Below are 19,959 nucleotides of genomic sequence, written 5' to 3'. Positions count from 1 at the left end.
GCCCTCTGCTCCGAGTCCGTGCCTCCTCTTCTCCCCCTTCTCGGGGGCCCCTAAGGGGCGCATCCCGGTATCCCCTTTTTCTCGGAAGTTGGGAGACGTCCCCGGCGCCTGCGACCTCCCCGCCTGGCTCTTTTTCATTATAGCCTGGGAGGGGTTCCCCCAGGTCCCCACTGCCGCATCCATCGCGCCTTCGGCGGGACGCGGGAGAAACAAAGACGCGTGGAAATGGGAGGCGGGGGGCCGGCGAACTTGAGCTCCGACTCGCCGACCTGTGGCCCGGCGCTGCGAGGAGACCCGGGGAACGGGCCCCGCGCGCCCGGCCGGCTGTCCCCGGGTCGGGGGCAGTGCCTTACCTGCGGGGAAGCTGCAGAGAAGGAAGGCGAAGGTCGGCCAGAATCCCAGGGCTGAAGGTCCTGCCCCTCTCCCCATACCCATCCATCCAGCTCGGCCTGTTACCACTAGCCTCTCCCTGGAAGAAGAGTTCAGAAGAAAAGAAGAAAATAAATCACGCTGCGGAGAAAGGGCAGCCTCGCTCCGCCGGCGGGAGCAGCGAGCCGGGAGGCTCGGTCCATCTCGGCCGCGGGCGCCCGGCGCGCCCCCCCTCCCCGCGCGCCCCTCCCTCGCCATCCATCACCCAGTTCGCCTCCAATGTCGGCGCGGCCCCGCTGCCCCAGCCGCCTCGCGTTCCGCCCCCTCGCGCTCGGGTTTCAGCCCGGCCCGCTGGGGGCTGGGGGAGAAGAGCTGGGCGGGGACCGAGGCGGCCGGGCTGCGGTGCAGGCCGCGGGGACCTGGGGAACCCAGGGCTGGAGGACGGTGGGCGCGCCCCGGCTCCCCGAACCCCGCGGCTTTCCACGCAGAAAAGGCCCAAATGCCCCGGGACAGCCAAGGCCGGCAAAGAGCAAGGACGGCCGCGCCCCCTTCCCCCATCTTCCCTACACGTATCCAACAAGTAGAAACTGAGCTTGGAGAAAAACCCCAGGATCCCTTTACAACTAGACTGCTGTTCCGAAGACGCCACCGACACCCCGACTCATTGCTCTCACTCAGATGTGTCTCCAGTGCAGGAGGCTGAAAAATCCGCTTCCGAGTTGTCCGGGGTTGGGCGGGATGGCCCAATGGATGTCGGCCACTAAAGCACCTCGAGGCTCCCTCCCTACCTCCCCCCCCACCTTGGCCCCGGGCCACCCACCCCGCCGGGGTTCGGCCACCTCCAGCATCCCCTCCAGGCACCTCGCTGCTGCCCCAGGACTCGTACTGGCCGCGCTCCGGAGTCGGGGGCCTAAGAGCCTGACGGAGGCGGCAGGGCAGCTGCCACCCCAGGAGGTGTGGATGCAGCGGGCCTCGCGGTGCGCAGGGCCTGGACGCTCCGCGCTACCAGGGCAAGGCCACCAAGGCCGCTCTTGGGAGAGCATCAGGGTGGTGACTTCCTTTAACTTGGTCACTTATTTTTCCAGGAGCAAAATGTCTCCTCCCCAAGATTCCCTAGGCCCCGCAGCTCTCCTGCCGCTGTTGGGATATTTAAAACTGGTCACTTCCCCTGAGAAGCATCTTTTGGATGGAACACAAATACGCCAGAGCAAGTGTTTTTAGTCAAACCAATTGCTCCTTTGGCCCCCCTCACCTCACTTCCAAGCCAACTCATCTGGTTCTTTGGAAAAAATTCTGAGTTTTTATCCAATTTAGATGTTTCTTTTAAGCACTATGGCACTCCTCACTTGCTGAAGGCCACAGAGGCCGCAGGGCTGCGTCTGCATTTAGGACTCTGCCTGCTGGCAGGGGAGTGAAGCTCTGAAGGAGAAAGCTTTGGGCTAGGGGAAGAGGACCCTAGGTCTGTAGATGGAACCCAAAGCAGTAATACTTCTGAATCTGGCTTCTACAAAACAAGTACGAAAGGGGACTAATGCCTCAAGCACCGTACCATGGGGCAAAAACAAGCTGTTGTTTCCTCAGGGCAAAATGCCGTGATGGCTACTGCTGGCTTTACAGTTTGGGGTGCCACCGTATTTCCCTCAAAAATGTGGGTCTCACGGGGCTTCCCTGGTGGTGCAGTGGTTGAGAGTCCGCCTGCCGATGCAGGGGACACGGGTTCGTTCCCCGGTCCGGGGAGATCCCACATGCCGCGGAGCGGCTGGGCCCGTGAGCCATGGCCGCTGAACCTGCGCGTCCAGAGCCTGTGCTCCGCAATGGGAGAGGCCACAACAGTGAGAGGCCCGCATACAGAAAAGAAAAAGAAAAAAAAAAAAATGTGGGTCTCAGTCCAACAGGCTCTGTCTAATTATCATTCCCCCAAACCGGGATTCATTTTAAGCCCCCGTTGGCAAAATGCTACAGGTTTGTCCAGTGAAAGGCCACCACCTCAAAATCCAGATCGCGGTTCGCATTCCTCTCAGGCTTGGCCCATCCGGGAGCCAGATCCACCATTTATTCTCTAGAATCACAGGGCAGCCCTGGCACACTGAGGCAGGCACAGAGCCAGACTGCACACACGCACCTTTGAGGTCCACCAATGAACACCCTTTGCTAGATCCTGCCTTACACAAGTTAGTTCTAAAGCTTCTCGCTAATGAGAGAGAAAGGATCCATTAGTATTCCCAGCAGCCCCGACTGTAAATTCACCACCACCACAGCCGCAGCATCTCTGGGTCGTAGAACGTGGCTTAGGATCCAGCAGAGAGGCTGTGCAGGCTTCAGAAGGCCTAGAAGCAGGCCCTCCCGGTGCTGTCCTTGCCCAAGAGTGTGGACCTTTGGCTGCAGCCTCTACACCTCAGTTTCTTCGTCTGTAAGGGGCAGGCTGATAATACTGTCACCCCAAGACTGCAACTGAATACAAGCATCCCCTGGAGATATTGAGGGTTCCATTCCAGGCTACCGCAATAAAGCAACTAATGCAATAAGCAAGTCCCACACATTTTTTTGCTTCCCAGTGCATATCAAAGTTATGTTTACATTATACTGTAGTCTGTTAAGTGTGCAATAACATTATGTCTAAAAAACAGTATACATGCCTTAATTTAAAAAACTTTATTGCTAAAAAATGCTAACCATCATCTGAGCCTTCAGCGAGCTGGAATCATTTTGCAAGAGTTAACATCAAAGATCACTGATCACATAACAGACAGAACAATAAAGAAAAAGTTTGAAATATTGAGAGAATTACCCAAATGTGACACAGAGACACAAAGTGAGCAAATGCTGTTGGGAAAATGGCATGGATAAACTTACTGGATACAGGGTTGCCACAGGCCTTCAATTAAAAAAAAAAAAAAAAGCAGTATCTACAAAGCACAATAAAATGAGGTGTGCCTGTACAATCTGGGAGGGGCACTGGGCCATGGGAGCTCCCCAGCCTTCCGGCCAGGGGACTGGCTGTCATTTTGGGAGGAGATCCAATTCCTACGGCATAAGCAAATCATTTGGGAAAGGGACGAAAAGGGCTTCCTTCTCAGAGGAGAAATGTGTGAGGCTGAATTTGGACATCACAGAAGTAGAGATTTGGCTTTTACACAGTTTAGACTATGAAGAGAAATCCAGCCACAAATAGAGGAATATGAGGTTGTGTTGACCTTGAGGAATCTGTCTATACCGGCCAAACCAACCAGCTTATTGACAACTCCCCAAATCTTTGCAAAAATAAGAAATTCTTAAAATGTTGGGTTTTGGAACTCAGCACTCTATTTGCCACAGAAACTCACTTAAATCAAAGTGTAGCTGACTTCAGGGCTTCCCTGGTGGCGCAGTGGTTGAGAGTCTGCCTGCCGATGCAGGGGACACGGGTTCGAGCCCTGGTCTGGGAAGATCCCACATGCCGGTGAGCCATGGCCGCTGAGTCTGCGCGTCCAGAGCCTGTGCTCCACAACGGGAGAGGCCACTACAGTGAGAGGCACGCGTACCGCAAAGTGTAGCTGACTTCAGACTGACAGCTCTCGTTATAGAGTCTCACCACTTATGCATTTTCCCCTGGATGCAGCCTGGGCGGAGGGGCAGAGACCTTTTCATGCTCCTGTTCCCTTTCTGCCAGTCCTGGCTGTCGAGGCCCCACCACTGAACCCTCGCCCCCCCATCTCTCCCTCTCCATTTTCGGGGGGTGGGGTTGTGTGATGAAGGAGCAGGGAGCTTCTGAAAGGCGAGGTTTACGTAAGGTTGAAGCCCTCCCAGGGGCAGCGGTGGGGAAGGAGTCTGGCTTCCCCTGCCTCTGGGTATGAACAGGGTGTTCTCAAATGCAGGGCCTGAGTCATCAGTCAATAAATACATATTTAGGACTAGTACATGCTAGTCCCTGGGGTATAAAGAAATCAATAAGACAACTCCTATCTTTGAACTGCTAGTAGAAACAGATATTAGAGGAAGGTGAGGGGTAAAACAGAGGTGAGGAGTGAACAACTAACTACCTGGGGAGGGCTTTACCGAAAGGGTGGTGTATCTTGCGAGGTATCTTCAAGGATTCATTTTCACTAAGAATGATAGTAATAATGGCTCATGTTTCAGTGTGCTCTTACATTATATCAGGTGCTGGCTAAGTGCTTTACATTTCTAGACACTTTAAGCTAAGGTGGGTTCTATTACTATCCCCATTTTGCAGATGAAGAAACTGAGGCTGAGTGAGTTTAAGTACTCACCCAATTACCAGCTAATAAATGGCAGAGCCAAGCACACCGAACCCCACCCCTGACGTGCTGTATGTGCTTTTCATTCCAATGGTGCAAGTCCACACTGGGCTTAAAGTCAAGACAGATAACTTAACAATCACTTTCAATAAGGCATAACACAGATGCTGTTGGGGAGGCACAGAACACGGGCGCCAGGGGCCTCCAGCCCAGCCTGGGGTGCAGCGTGGGAAGGGAAGTTTTCCCAGTTGGGAATGTACCAGGGGAAGGTGGTGGGCAAGGGAGGAGGAGGAGGGCAGGGCTTCCAGGTAGAAGGAACACTGAAGAAACCATGTACCAAGGTGTGGCTTGCCTGAGGAGCTGGAAAAGCTTGAGGATGGCTATAGGAGAAAGAGGTGAGGCTGCAGAAAGAGAAAGCAGGAGCCTGGGAAAGGCCAGCACATGCTCTGCTAGGGTGTGCATTTTTAGCACTTGGAAGCCCCACCCAAAGCCTCACAAAGGAGAGGGGTATATTCTTTTGGGAGATCATCATGGGGGATTTAACAATAATACAAATGCCCAGGCCCCACTCGGAGCAGCTGAATCTGGATCTCGGGAGGTAGAGCCTTGGGTATCAGCATTTTTAGTCAGCTCTCCTGGGTGACTAATGTGTAGGGACTTGTAGGTTCTAAGTTCCATCACCCTCCATCAACCGTGGGTGCACATAAGACCCAGGATGAGTCAATCAGTTTATCCTCTTGGACTTAAAGTCCAGGCAAGACAGAGAACCTAATAATTGATTTCATTAAAGCAGTGACTGGCACATGACCCAAGATGACCAATCAGAATCTGTCCTGAGACTGTGGCCATGAGGGAGCTCCCAGTTCTGATCTCTGATTCCTCCATAGGATGGGTCTGGGGATAGTAATCCGACAGGAAGGTGAGTATTGATGAGTGTTGTGGGTTGAAGCTGTGTTTGCAGAGTTGGCATACTGTTTATACTAAAATTGCACTGTGTCTGGTGAGCTTTTCAGGGGCTGATGGCGATTTTCAGGGCTGACCATCCCCATGCCACTCTTCAGCACATGGTTCTCCCTGAAGCTCCTTCTTAGCTCCTCGGAGCTCCACGAGGACCTGCTCCAGCTATGGGAGCCAACAAAGTCCTTGTTTTGCTGAAACTGGTTTGATTTTGGTTCCTCTCACATCTATGCACAGATTCTTGACCAATCAGGAGGAAGCTGAGGTCCAACTGGTCCCAAGAAGTATTTTAGCCATCCTCAGAAGTGCAGGGATGTGTTGTTGATGGCTCTTAATCCATTATCCATTTACTGGCAAAATTCCTTGAGCCTACTCCCATCCCCTCCACTCTCCACCTTTGAAAAAATTTTGCCCTATACCACATTTTGAGGAACTCAGTTGCTTCATTTACAGCTCAGAGTGGGACCCAATCCTTCTTTGTAATTTGTCCCTCAAAATCCTCTTTCAAACTTCAAGGCTACACTGGGTCTGTCCATCTCAGATTTGATGAACCAGAGCTGCTCAATCTCTGCATAACCTTTAAGGTTTTATAGACTTTGATCACATCACCTTTCTGGCTTCATCTTTCCACACTGACGTCCTTAAAGAACAAAGCAGCCCAGCTTCTCAGGAAAGCCTTCTGCCTGGGTGATTACTCACCTTTCTACAGTTTTGAGACATGTTTCTAGGAGAAGGTCATAAAATTGCCAGGTTTGGGTAGAGCCCAGGGAGAAGACTATTTTTGGCTTAGTTTCCAATACCATTTCTGAACGCTTGGTCCTGCACAGTCTTGGGCAAACAAACATTTTGCAAAGACCCCCAAGATCCCTTGGGGGCTATAAACAGACTGGACACAGTCCGTTATTTTTGTAATTTGGGTTGTTTTCCTAAATGTATTAACTGAGGCTTGCCCCTGCAAAAGCTTAATATGTATCTTCTTGCAAACTCATAAACTGGTCCTGCAGTTAATCACCATTTGTTTGCCATCTCTCTGGAGAGCCTGGAACCATTTCATCTGCAGACCTGGAACCAGTCATTCCTCCAGATGATCTATGGACATTTAAACAAAGTCTGGGAGCACCAGTGATCCTTGGGGATCCCCGCTGTTTATAATTCTTCATCTAGAAAAGTACCTGTTTATCCTCTTTTTTTTCCTGTCTCTAAGGACAATTCCGATCCATGGAGATTTCCCTTTATGTTTTGGAGGAATTTACTATTGGAAATGACCTTTGGGGTGGAACTTTGTCAGAAGGAATTTTGAACGTTTAAACATAATTCATCCCTGGGTTTCTCCAGACCTGTTTCTACCTCCTCAAGGAATGCTAATAGATTGGTCCAGTTTCATGTTCTCTTTTCAGAAAGCGTGTTGTGCTTTGGCCAGTTAATGAGGACTTTACAAAATGCTTGCTGATACTACTTTTTAAGTATCTATTCCACAAAGTGGTTATTAAAAGTGACCCTTCCTGGATAGGTGGGCTTCCTTTGTGGGCAGGGGGCCCAGCATGTAGGCCCTTGGGTGCAGGCCAGGTGTGGAAGGAAAGTTGCATATTTTGGCCACAAGGATATGACTGCCATTTTTAATTGCCATTGCTCCCTTCTCTCCAGACGTTCCTGGGGTAGAGGGCCACAGGCTGTCCTTGACCTATTTGTTTCCATGACAATTTAGGAATCTCCCTGCTTCTTTTCTTCCAAAGCATTTTTGGGTCTCACTGTCCTTACTCTGGCATCAAGGAACCTCTTTACTGTTGATCTCGGAAAGCCGTCCAATGTGTTCCCACTTCGGCTTATCTTGGTTTTGTTTGTTTGCTGTAGGTTTACTTTCTCTGTGCGTGCACACTACTTCCTTGGCTTATGAGCTCTGTCCCTCACCCTGAGGGACGCTTATTCTTAGTAATTAAAACATACAGATCTTATTCCAATATTTTAACGGTTTTTTTGAAACACGCATTTCCCTGACATTCCAACAGCTCTCTTCAGAAACTGAAGAAATACGTCACTTTCTCTTTGAACTCTCTCAATGGATTTAAAACATTAGCAGATTTTATTTGCTCTTGGACATGTCTTTTATTGTCTGTGATCAGGTTACTAAGATCCACCCCCCACCGACCTCCCCCCCCCACCCCCCGCCCCACTCGCACATGCAAGGCAGATTCTTTTAATTTATTTGTTTTTCTGTTTCCTTCATTCAATAAGCATTCGCTGAGTATTAGGCTCTGAGTGGGTTTTGGGAGTTTTCGGATAAGCGGCAGACAGGTCGCCCCCCAACCCCAGGAAGCCCAGGGGCGCAGGCAGATGTGGAGACAAATAATTCTAGTTCTGAGGACTCTGAGAGGGGTGATTGTGTGGTGTCTCAGCAGCCCCACGTTTATTCCCCATCCCTGTTGCCTCAAATTAACTTGGGACTTTACCAGGCTGAAGAATCTTTTAAAATGGGGGGTCTTTGTCAGTAGCTTTTTTAACGAACTGGACCACTGACTGCAAAGCAAGACTTCATTAGTACCAGATCTGGTGACAACTGCGTCACCATTGGCCTCATACTGTCTGGTACACATCTGTCAAAATTCCACCTTGTGGACAAATCACGTCAGACTGCTCCGTGGGGTAGCAACATCCCTGCTCAGGAGTCCACTTTGGAGGACCAGGTTGGCATGGGACATCAGCATGGAGTGTCCACCTCAGAAGCTTCCAGAAGCACACCCCTGCTTGGTAGGCATGGGCATATTCATGATGCTGGAAAGATATAAAAGGGATTTTTTAAAAAAAGAAAATGCTAGGAGAACAAATTTTCTGGACTTTCCGTTTCCTTCAATCTAACATCAAATTTATTTCAAGAAATTGAAACAGTAATATACACACATGTTCAGAAACCAATTTCCTGTTAAATGAAATCAAGTGACTATCCCTGGAGGCCATAACTATCAACAGTTTAATGTGCATCTTTCTAGATATTTCCATATGCACATAAGCACACATAAAAATCAACCAATCAATCAATCAACCTATTTATCTATGTAGCTAGCTATCATTTTACCAAAAAGTATTAGCAAGCCCTCAACTGCTCCCTCCCCAGTGGGTATTTCCTTTTTTATTCTGACTCTCAGTGAAACAGCCCTATGAGTCCCTCCATTATGTCAGGAGCTGAGGACTCCAAGAAGAACTGAGTTCCCCAGCCAAAGGGGATGTACGTATGTAGAGACAGACTTAAATATAAAACAGTCCATGTGAAAAAAGAAGCAGACTCAAAGGTACAGAGAACTAGGGGTCACCAGTGAGGAGAGGGAAGGGTGGAGAGGAAATATAGGGGTAGGGGATTAAGAAGTGCAGAATATTAAGTATAAAATAAGCTACAAGGATATACTGTACAACAAGGGGGATATAGTCAATATTTTGTAATAACAATAAATGGAGTATAACTTGTAAAAATGATGAATCCCTATATTGTACACCTGTAACATATAATATCATACAGCAACTATACTTCACTTAAAAAATAATAAATAAATAAAAATAAATAAATAAAATAAAATAGTCCATAAGAGGAATGCCAAATGCCTTTTAAAACTACAGCCTCTTTTCTTCCTGGACTTCAATTCTCATTCGAAAACACGTCTTCTCTCTTCTCTCATCCATAAGTCAGACAACCCTCATTTACCCCAACTTACACTGCAGAAGGCAAGTAACCTGCCTGAGGTGACCCAGCTGGCTTGGTGGCAGAGTGGGGTTTGGGCAGGTCTGGGTGACTCCCAGCTGTCACACCGCCTCTGGTGAGGTCACTAACTCCTTCCCAGGCATGGAGATGTTTGGTCTTCTCTCTGCCTCCACTGACCCTCGTGCATCTCTGTACTCATCCTCTTACTCAGAACAGAAGGAAGGACTCCCTTTGAGGTCCCCCAGCCTCAGCCCAGGCTGGGTTGGAGCCCTCCTGATGACATGCTAACAGTTTCTGAGGTCACATTTCCATAATTTAAGCCCCTCCTTCCGTCCTTTGCACCTCTTCTTCTTGACCTCTGAGATTCTCAGTAAGCTCCTGGGGCAGCCTCATTTATACTTTTGATACCTCTCCCCTTCCTTGCTAACTGGGATTATAAGCTAGTACATATCTGGAGTTTCATGTACGAAAGTCTTCCTCACTTTCCTCTTGAGCTCTTGTCTGCGACTCCAGTGCACACCTACTAGCTGGTCTACAGTTGCAAATTCTTCTGCCTACAAAGCCCAGTACGAAAGTGATAGTATTTGTGAATTGCTTCATTGTCGGTGTTGAGATTGAGAGTTTTTAGACACTGCAGTGGATGTGGGGAAAGAGAGAGACCTGGGATTTGGAGCAGTTCTAACTCTAGCTGTGTGGTCCCTGTCCTTTCCTACCTTTGGACCTGCAGCCTCTCAATCTGCAGAATCGTGGCCTGGCTGCCCACCACATCCCACCGCTCCCCGCCCCCCCGGGGGGGAGGGTGGTCTCCCAGCTTCACGGTCTGGTATCTCTAGGAATTCAGTGAACTAGTGTTGGCTTTGTAACTAATTGGCCTTGCCCATACCTGACTCTGAGGACCCATCCTGGGGCCTCATCTGGAACATTTCTGGGTTCTCCCAAGCGAAATGTTGCTGAGCAAGTAGGAAATGTTATTTGAAAAGTGACACTTCTATGTTTTAGTGTCAGCATGAAATTCTTCAGCAGTCATACCCAGCAATACTACTGTATACCTGAAACCACACCTTGTAAACATCTAGTAACCTCTTGTTTTAAAGCAACTTCTGGGTACCCATACTGAGATGCACCAGGTTCCTGTAAGGGAGGACAGACCACCCAGTGTCTACTTCTCCCCATTCCAGTAAGTTCTTGGGAGAAGAACCAACTTGGACCCATTTATCCACCAAATGGCAACTATTTGAATTGATCAGCGAGCCTGCGTCTCTCTCCCAACCAGCAGAAGGCCGCAGTATTTGGATTAATGAACAAGTCGGTGCCGAGCACAAATACCACAGACATTTAGCAATAGGAACAGAGGACCAAGTTATTCATCAAATTCAAAATTGTTTAGAATGGCTAATGCAAAGCTGAAATAAAGAAGATCCCCAGCTGATGGGCGGTGGGGAAAGGGTGCCAATCGAGAAAGAACAAATGTGTTGCTTATGTGACATTATCCTCTACCACGATGGTATTCTTTTTTTCAATTTGCTGGAGGCTGAGGGAATGTCTGCACTTTTACATTACAGAGGCAATATGGCATGCTGGCCAAGAACATGCAGTCTGAACAGACTGTCTAAACCTCAGTTATCTCTTCTGAGAAATGGGGATAGACTCTGGCTCCCTCAATGGATTATTATGAGGATTAAATGAGTTAACACAGTAATAGAAAATTTAGAGCAGATGCCTGGCATAGAATAAGTGTTGATAAGTAGTTGCCAATGTTAGTTTTATATCATGGATAAGAACCATTGTTTTGATTGTAACAAAGTATCTACTATGTACCTGATTCTGCTACAGCCTTTGTATGCGTGGGGACGGTGGGGAAATCTGTAGCGTTCCCCAAGGACTTTTATTTAATTTTTTAAATTTAAAAAAATATTAGTAAGATTTTTAAAGGTTACACTCCATTTACAATTATTACAAAATATTGGCTATATTCCCCATGTTGTACAATACATCCTTGTAGCCTATCTTACACCCGATAGTTTGTATCTCCCACTTCACCAGCTCTGTATTGCCAGCCCCTCCCCACTGGTAACCACAGGTTTGTTCTCTATACCTGTGAGTCTGCTTCTTTTTATTTTGTTATATTCACTAGTTCGTTGTATTTTTTTAAATTCCACATATAAGTGATATCATACAGTATTTGTCTTTCTCTGTCTGACGTATTTCACTTAGCACAATGCCCTCCAACACCATCCATGTTGCTATAAGTGACAAAATTCCATTCTTTGATTATGGCTGACTAATATTCCATTGTGTGTGTATGTATATATCAGTGTGTGTGTGTGTGTATATATCTACATATCTATATCTAATCTATCTATCTATCTATCTATCTATCTATATGACATGTCTTCTCTATGCATTCATCTGTTGACGGACACTTAGGTTGCTTCCACATCTTGGCAATCTTAAGTAGCGCTGCTATGAACACTGGGGTGCACATATCTTTTCGAATTAGTGCCCAAGGACTTTTAGATAACCTTGACTTCTGGATGGGTTCTAAGTGCATGATCAGTTATACTCAAGTTTTGTTGATCAACCACTATAAGACAAAGTCTCCCACATAACTGTAGGGTGGTCTCAACTATGGGATGGGCACAGCTGTCTCCAATTCAAAATGAGGAGACTGAGACTCAGGGAGATTATGTGACTTGTCCAAGGTCACCAAGAATATAAATGGCAGAGAGAGGCTCAAAACCAGGCCTTGTGATGCCAAGTCCAATGTATTTCCCACCAAATCACAGCTACTTCTCATCTTCACCGGGGTTTACTTTTTCCTGTTATGCTCCATATGTATAATGATGGGTCATTCATTAGAGATGTGAGCATGTTTAGAGATACACTGTTTTCCATAAACAAACAAGAATATTAAAATGTTTTAAGGAAAGAACCATCTCCCCTACCCCCCCAAAAACTTATGAAGTTGAAATACTTATAGAATTCTTCTTCTTTCTTTTGGATGTTAAATGGTATCTTTAGGTCAACGTTTCATAGAGTGCTTACCTGACTTAACAGCCTCTGAGAGACAGGTAAATATAACACAACAAGACGTTTAGGTAAATCTATCTACAGTATCAATTCACCGCAGTCCGATCAGACCTCAAGCTATTCAGAGCATGTCTTAATTAAATTCAAAGCCAGATGGGCTTCCACCCCTAGAGATTGGTCATTGACCCAGAAAGGGAGGACTTGGGTACCATCTTGGTTTGGGTGCCATTTTGGCTTGGGTTTGCTTTGCCCTCATTGACTCTTGGCTCAGGTGTGTGTATGTAGGGAGCAGTATGCTCCCTAGCAATGAACCCCTGAAGTCAGTAGACTCTGCCAATAGCATCCATTTGCTCATGAAGAAATCAGATGCTTGGAGTTTAGGGATCTCCTTTCTCAAAATGCTCTTAGCAGAGAAAAAAAAAGCAACGTAAAACCCTCACAGCATCGAAGAGGGTGGCATCTAGCTTTTCCTTACCATATGATCTTGAGACACCCAAGGATACAAAACCAAGTATGCCTCAGGATAGTAAGGGAAGCACTTTGAAATCAGTATTCCGAAATTTGAATTTCAAACTATTTTAGCTGCACTGACTGATGTAAAACAACACAAATTAAACTCCCACGAATCCCTTGCTCTGGGGCAGAATGTCCTACCAACCTTAGGAGTGAGGGGTTATTAGCAGGTCTGGACCTGTGAGGGGAAGCCCTCATGAGCCTCGTCACGTCTACAGGTGAGTCTGCGCTCAAAGCTCTCTCTCTCTCTCTCTCTCTCTCTCTTGTTTATTTTGGCCATACCACACAGCTTGCGGGATCTCAGTTCCCCGACCAGGGACTGAACCCAGACCATGGCAGTGAAAGTCCCGAATCCTAACCACAAGACCACCAGGGAACACCCATAAGCTCTACATTTCTTTTTGCTTGCATAAATGGAAGCCCATCTGAGAAAGTGCAATTGTATTAAAAATCTATTTATTATTTATATTCTACCTCTTTCCATGAAGGATATTAAATTAAATGTAAATGAAAGTTATATACCAAAACTTCCAAACAAACATTAATTCTTATTCTTTCCGATTAATTCTTATCCTTTTCAAGGTACCAATTGTTTTGAAGAAAGCTGGTAGTTTTTACGATTCTGTGAATGAAATATGCATTTCCACGTGCTCTTCTGTTATGAATCTGTCACATTCACACTTGTCAAGTGGAGCACAAGGTGCTGGATGGTGAGCCAGGGTTCAACTACAGACCACGAGAGAAACTGAAATAGGGAAGTTCATTACTCACAGGTCCTGCAGGAAGTACCTGGTGCACTTCTAGGGGCCACATGGGGAAGTCGAGGCCCAGTGCAAACAGAAAACAGGACCTGGGGCACATGTCTTTTTTTGTGTGTGTGGTACGCGGGCCTCTCACTGTTGTGGCCTCTCCCGTTGCGGAGCACAGGCTCCGAACGCGCAGGCTCAGCGCCCATGGCTCACGGGCCCAGCCGCTCCGCGGCATGTGGGATCCTCCCGGACCGGGGCATGAACCCGTGTCCCCTGCATCGGCAGGCGGACTCTCAACCACTGCGCCACCAGGGAAGCCCTGTGGCACATGTCTTGATTAGGGTCTGTGGGCAGAGTGCTTTGGGGTTCCTGAGCTAAGGCCAGATAGGTCAATTCAAACCAAAAGAGTGAGCTTTCGGTGAGCCTGATGGAGATCTTAGCTGACGGGTGCACAAGGGGTAGGCCCTGGGGAGGAGGGGAGACGGTGGGTCACGAGGGCTGGCTGCTACCTAGCGCATGCACTTGTATGAGGGGGCTGTTGTCAATTTAAGGTCCTCACAGGCCACTTGGCCAAACAAAATGGATGCAGAGGCAGCAATACCCTGGGGTAGCTTAGCAGCACCTTCAGCCAAGCAGTCCAAGGGACTTGTTCCTGTAAGAATCATCTCTTCTATTTTATTCTATTCTATTCTGGGGCTGAAAATGCACACTGGCAGCAAATTTCCAAGTCACTGCGATGGCCCAGCAGATGCTTCCTGAGCTAGCCTCTTTGACAGCCAGGTAAATGCATTCCTGCAAGGGGCAACCAGGAAGATGTGGTAGTCTCACAAGTGGATTGGACTTTGATGAAGAGGATAAAACAGTGAAAGCACCTTGAACAACTAGATACCACGGATTTTAAATAGCGAACCTGGAGGAAAATACACACTGTGGTCCAGATCAATTGGGAAATGTATTAAAAAGTCTGTCAGGAGACCGAATTCTCAGGTGGAGTGTTCACATTGTAACCGACAAGACTTATACCATGACGGATGTTTAGGAAGCCATCATAGGTCAGTCTTTGTGTGTTCCTATGTTTCCACCTGGTCTCATTTAAAGAAGTCATCAAGGAGAAAACTCCTAAAGAGGACGAAAAATTGTTTGCATCCACCTTCAAGAAGAATAAGTGTGCTAAGAAGAAGTAATGGGAGATTTCTCAAAAAACTAAAAATACAACCACCATATGACCCAGCAATTCCACTCCTGGGCATATACTTGAAAAAAAACAGAAACACTGATTCTAAAAGATATGTGCATCCCCATGTTCATAGCAGCATTATTTACAATTTACAACTGCCAAGATATGGAAGCAACCATAGATGTGATATATATACATGCTGGAATACTACTCAGTCATAAAAAAGAATGGAATTTTGCCATTTGCAGCAACATTGATGGACTTGGAGGGCATTGTGCTAAGTGAAACAAGTCAGACAGCAAAGAACAAATACTGTATGCTATCACCTATATGTGGAATCTAAAAAAAACACAACAAACCAGTGAATATAACAAAAAAGAAGTAGACTCCCAGATATAGAGAACAAACTAGTGGTTACCAGAGGGGAGAGGGAAGTGGGGAGGGGCAATACAGGCATAAGGGATTAAGACATGTCAACTATTATGTATAAAATAAGTTACAAGGATATACTGTACAACATGGGGAATATAGCCAATATTTTATAGTAACTATAAATGGAGTAAAACCTTTAAAAATTGTGAATCACTATATTGTACACCTGTAACTTATATAATGTGGTATATCAACTACGCTTCAATAAAAAAAAGAATAAGTAATGTACCGAGCCTCTTGCTGAGGACTGAGGGAGAATATCTCTGCTCACAAGGGCAGATATAGAGTGTGTATCATCAGGAACCAGGACGGATCGTTGTTGTCAGCCAGGGCAAGCTGCTGCAGAGACCTTGAGCTCGGAGCATCTCCAAAGACAAAAAAATAAAACGGAAGTGGAAACCACATCAGATGGTAACTACTAAATGATACCCTAGTGAGATACCAATCAACAAGTTTTAGGGCACTGGTACTCATACCCACTCATCTCTGTTATGCCCTGTGGAGGACACAGAATCTGTAAGAATTGGTCTTGTTTCACCAGATTGTTGACAGAGTCTTTTGTTTTCAAGTTTCTGCCAGATTTTCAGACTCTGGCAAATCCAGGGTCCTGATTCCTGAAAGTTCTCCATCTTGGAATGTTGCTTTAAACAAACAGTTGAAAAATGAGAAGTAAACTCAACCGGCAATCTTGTCATTATTTTCCACAAAAACAGTGCCTGCTACACTTTAATTTTTTACAGTAGTAATCTGGATATAATAATTTTATAAGGTACATAATGCGTATTTATGTTTGTCAAGTAGCAGTGACTTTAAATCTTTCAAATGGGGCTATAAAAGGTACTTGCATTTAGCATTTTTTCTGATTTCTGCCCAAATCTCAAAATTTCTTCTTCCTCTTGCCCACAGATTATGAAGTTTCACACCTCAGTGGGTATTCTTGCCTCCTGACCCAGAGGCTCTAGTGTGATACAGCATTTTCTACTCACAGGTCAGACCTGGCTAAGAAACTGGCATCGTTTTAAAAGATGTTCATTTGTCACCAAGGAAACTGACTTCTGCCTGACCTTGTCTGCACACTTGGGCAAGACAGTTCTTCATTTTTTCCATTGCCCCGTTCGTTGCTCTTCAGATCTCTGTTGCTAAGGGAAGAGAAGCTGAAATTGTGGTGTCATTCTGTCAAAATAAGAAAAAGAGAAGCCTGTCATCTGAATGGGGCTGGAAACCACAGGTGAGAAAGCCTGGGTCTCCTTCAAGTTAAGTCTATGTTATGTTTGTTGAATGAATAAACAATGAATGTTGTTTGAAAAGCAAAGTCATTCTCCAGAGAGCCACAGGAACACTGCAGACACGTAAATGTGGTTTGAACTTACACTTGGGATGTTGTAAGTCAAGTTCTAGAACAGTGATCTTTAAGTAGGAGTGCCTCCTTGTTTCACAGAAATAACAGATTCCAATAAGCCTGAACTTTGTTTATGATCAGTTTCATTTGGGTATATTCTGTCTCTTTTTCTGGATGGCAGGCTTCTGGAGAGATAGGTGAACATATCTCCTATGGCATGCCCTATTTGGGGACCATACTTGGTAAAACCAAGTGCTTGAGTTTAATTCATTTGGTAGCAAGGCTGTAGGGAAAAAAGCACTTTAAACTCACAGAACCTTGGCTATTCCTCTGCACCTCTCTGGGCATCAGTTTCCTCTTCTGAGCAGTGGAAGTGCCAGCACCTCTTCCTGCCTGCTTCCTAGAAGCAGCGAGCATCACTGTGAGAGTGACTTGAAAATCTCCCTGTCCCAATGTTAGGAATGCTGACTACCTATTCATTTTATTTTGCGTCTCCTCATCTAAGAATTCCTGTATTGGGCTCCCACAGGGCGGGTGAAGAGCCAAGTCAAGGGTCATATTAACCAGGAGCTTTTCATCCTCCATTCTGTATTATTACACCCCCTGGGGATGGAGCGAGTCACGCCTTGCAGAGGCTTGTAAGGAAAGAAAGCAGACAGAGGTTTCTTAGCAAAGGTCAGAGAAGCCCTCTTTGAATAAGATGCCAGGTTACTGCAAGACACTCTTTGTCATAAATCTAGTTATTAAATAAACACCTGCAAACGGCGAGGCAGTTTGAGATAGCGTGGGGAGTAAGCAGATAAGCCACCCACCACTCCATATGTCTATTCAGAGCATAAGCCCCTGTCACCTGGGAGGGAAATGATGGGAACAGGGCTATTGAAAAAAGGAGGCTGGGACCTCCCTCACCACCACCACAGCTCAGAGGATCTTAAGGGGGCAAGGGTCCTCCCCACAAGGAGAACACCACACTGCTCTACAAGGAAGCAGACTACACTTCAGAACAGGGAGAGTCCAGCTCAGTGCTAATATCATCTGGCCTGGAAGGTGGCAGCAAAAACCAGGCACCAAGGACAGGGAGCCCCACCCACAGTCTTTGTCGGCTCAGCTTGCTGTCCAGCAAAGTCCGCCCCAGTTGCTAACTGGAGATCATGTCCCTCTCATAAAGGAGGCCTGCTTGTCACTCGCTGTGGTAATGGAACAGCTGAAAGCCTCTTCTTTGTGTAAAAAAAAAATGCCATTTTGGTATATTATATCTTTCCTGTACAGATCTGCACCAGACTCTTTCCCAATTCTCTCCTTCAGCTGCCCTTTAGAGCACAGCCAATCTCTTTTCTAGGGGTTATGGCTCAAGATTCGCCTGAAAAATCACTCATCTGTGATACACGGGAGAAGACCACGGTCCGTGCATAGGTTTTTTCCGATTTCTGGGACAGATGCCCAGAGAACAGGCACAGACTCACCGGCAGGCAACATTTTACGCTATGTTCTTGCTAGAGGACCCTCAAGCCAGAAGGAGAAGGTGACGATCTCCTGGAGGTGACAACCTATCACTCAGTACGAGCTGCAATTCTGGCCCTTGAGCTCGGTGTGCGGAGCTGGGGGTGTCGCTGAACTCCCGCTCAGCCGGACTGTAAATACACCTAGAAATACTCATCCCAGGACCTGCCTGCTGGTTCCTGCCTCCACGCCACGCGCCGGAATCTCCTACTTTGAGAACATCCAACTTCTCGGCCTAAAAGAAAGGCGCAGCGTACCATTTCCGCTAGATGGCGCGATTTCCCCTAATCCGATCGCAAGACATCCGATTTATAAAATAAATACAATCCAACGCCTTCCGAAACCACACCACATAATAGCAGCTCGCAGGCTCCCATTAAAAAACTCAATTTGGGGGAACTGATTCTACCTCCGAGCAAATCTTATGCAATTACATTAAGAGGATGCAATCAAGAATTGCATCCGAGCGTCCCCCACATCGGCCCTCCCCCTAAATACACCTGTTCCCCTGCCCCACTCGTTCCCTGGGATGAGCCACGGCTCAGGCCACGCGCGCAGCCGTCGCTGTGCCCGGGCCGCCGGGCCCACCTGTCCACTTAGGAACGTCAGGGCCACTCGGGGATCCTATCCCTTAAACACTCATCCCAAGCCCCTCACCTTCCTGCGCACCTGCCCTCCCAGGCGAAGGACCGCTCGCACCCGAGCTCAGACAGTGCGCCGCGTCGACGCCCCCCGAGGCAGGCGCTCCAGCCGCGACTCTGCAGCTGGTTAGGCAGCCGGACGCAGAGAAGGAGGAGGGGGCCGGGCGAGTCGTGCCAATGGGGTTCACGGCTGGACAGCCGGTGGCACGCTCAGTCCCAGGCTCCGCGGGCCGATTGCAACGGCCGCGCGGGAGAAAGGGAGCTCCCAGCACGCGCACAGTGGTACAGACGTTCGCCGGGTCTGCCCAACCACGCGCGCTGCCGGCTGCCCGGCGAGAGCATTTTAGGAAAAAAGAGCAAATACCAAACCACAAAAACTTTACTGCTGCCAAGAGCTAAAGGGATCGAGGCGCAGCAAAGCTCCAAATCTGGGCAAGATGGGAGCAAGATGAGACGCAGGGTTGGGGAGGACCACAGCGGTGTCGTGCCCCGAGCAAGTGGCGGCGGCGCCTCCGGGATGTCAAGAGCCGGGTCCGTCTCGCTCCCGGCCCGCGCTTACCTTGGCGGCTGCATGAGCCCCTGCAGCCCGCTGGGGGTGGCGCTGGCGGGGCTGCGGGCGAAGTGGGGGTGCCGGGGCGCCGCTCGTCGGCCCCGGGGCAAGGTGGGAGGGGTTCGGCAGGCGATGGTCCCCGCCGCCCGGGCCGGCTCAGCAGCGGCCCGGGGCGCGCCGCCTGCTCCCGGGCTGCATGCCTGCGAGCGCCTGGAGGAGCCGGCCCGTGAGCGAACGGCTAGTGCTTCCCCAGCCTAGCGGCTCGGGCGGCGCAGCCCGCGCTCGGGAGACTACTGCAGAGTCGGGCTGTTCGGGCTAGCCCCCTCCCTCGCCCGGCCCCAGCCGGCAGCCGCGGAACGCGGCGTCGAGAGGTTCGTTTGCGCGCGGAAGGGAAGGGGCGGGCCGGCCGCCCGGGGCGCAGGCTGGGGGCGAGGCGGGCGGGGCCGGCGGGGAGGGGGCGGGATAGGAGGTGGGGGTGCGGGCTCGGATTGCCCCGCCCGCCGCGGCAGCACCTTCACGCATCAGCACCAGTGCGGCGGTGGGGTACGCAAGCTGCAAAGTCAAGACTTCCCTAAACGCAGGGTTAGGGGGGCGCGGGCGGCAAGTGCGGCGACCCGCGAGGCGCCTCCAACTTTCCTAATCTCCCGCTGGGATGTCCTGGAGAGTACGTTTCCATCATCAGTTCCATGATGGTCCAAGGGTGGGCGGGCGCGGGGTGTTACTCTGAGGTTTCTGGAATAGACAGTCACATCCACGAGAAACGCTGCTGCTCTCTGCAG

General features: G+C 48.5%; 1 protein-coding gene across 1 annotated transcript in view; it reads right to left on the bottom strand.

Moving 5' to 3' along the window:
• The window catches only part of RGMA (repulsive guidance molecule BMP co-receptor a), a 42,590-nt gene extending 23,027 nt beyond the window's left edge, over nt 1–19,563 (bottom strand). Inside the window, exons 1-2 of the mRNA XM_065871761.1 lie at nt 19,190–19,563; nt 354–469 (exon numbers count right to left, since the gene is read on the bottom strand). Coding sequence (XP_065727833.1) covers nt 354–469; nt 19,190–19,203 — 130 coding nt within the window. The 5' untranslated portion in view covers nt 19,204–19,563. The remainder of the gene's footprint in view (nt 1–353; nt 470–19,189) is intronic.
• Nucleotides 19,564–19,959: the final 396 nt, after the last annotated feature.

Source organism: Phocoena phocoena, chromosome 2 (genome assembly GCF_963924675.1).
Source record: "Phocoena phocoena chromosome 2, mPhoPho1.1, whole genome shotgun sequence".
In the NCBI taxonomy this organism is placed as follows: domain Eukaryota; kingdom Metazoa; phylum Chordata; class Mammalia; order Artiodactyla; family Phocoenidae; genus Phocoena; species Phocoena phocoena.
This window is presented reverse-complemented; position numbering and strand designations above follow the sequence as displayed.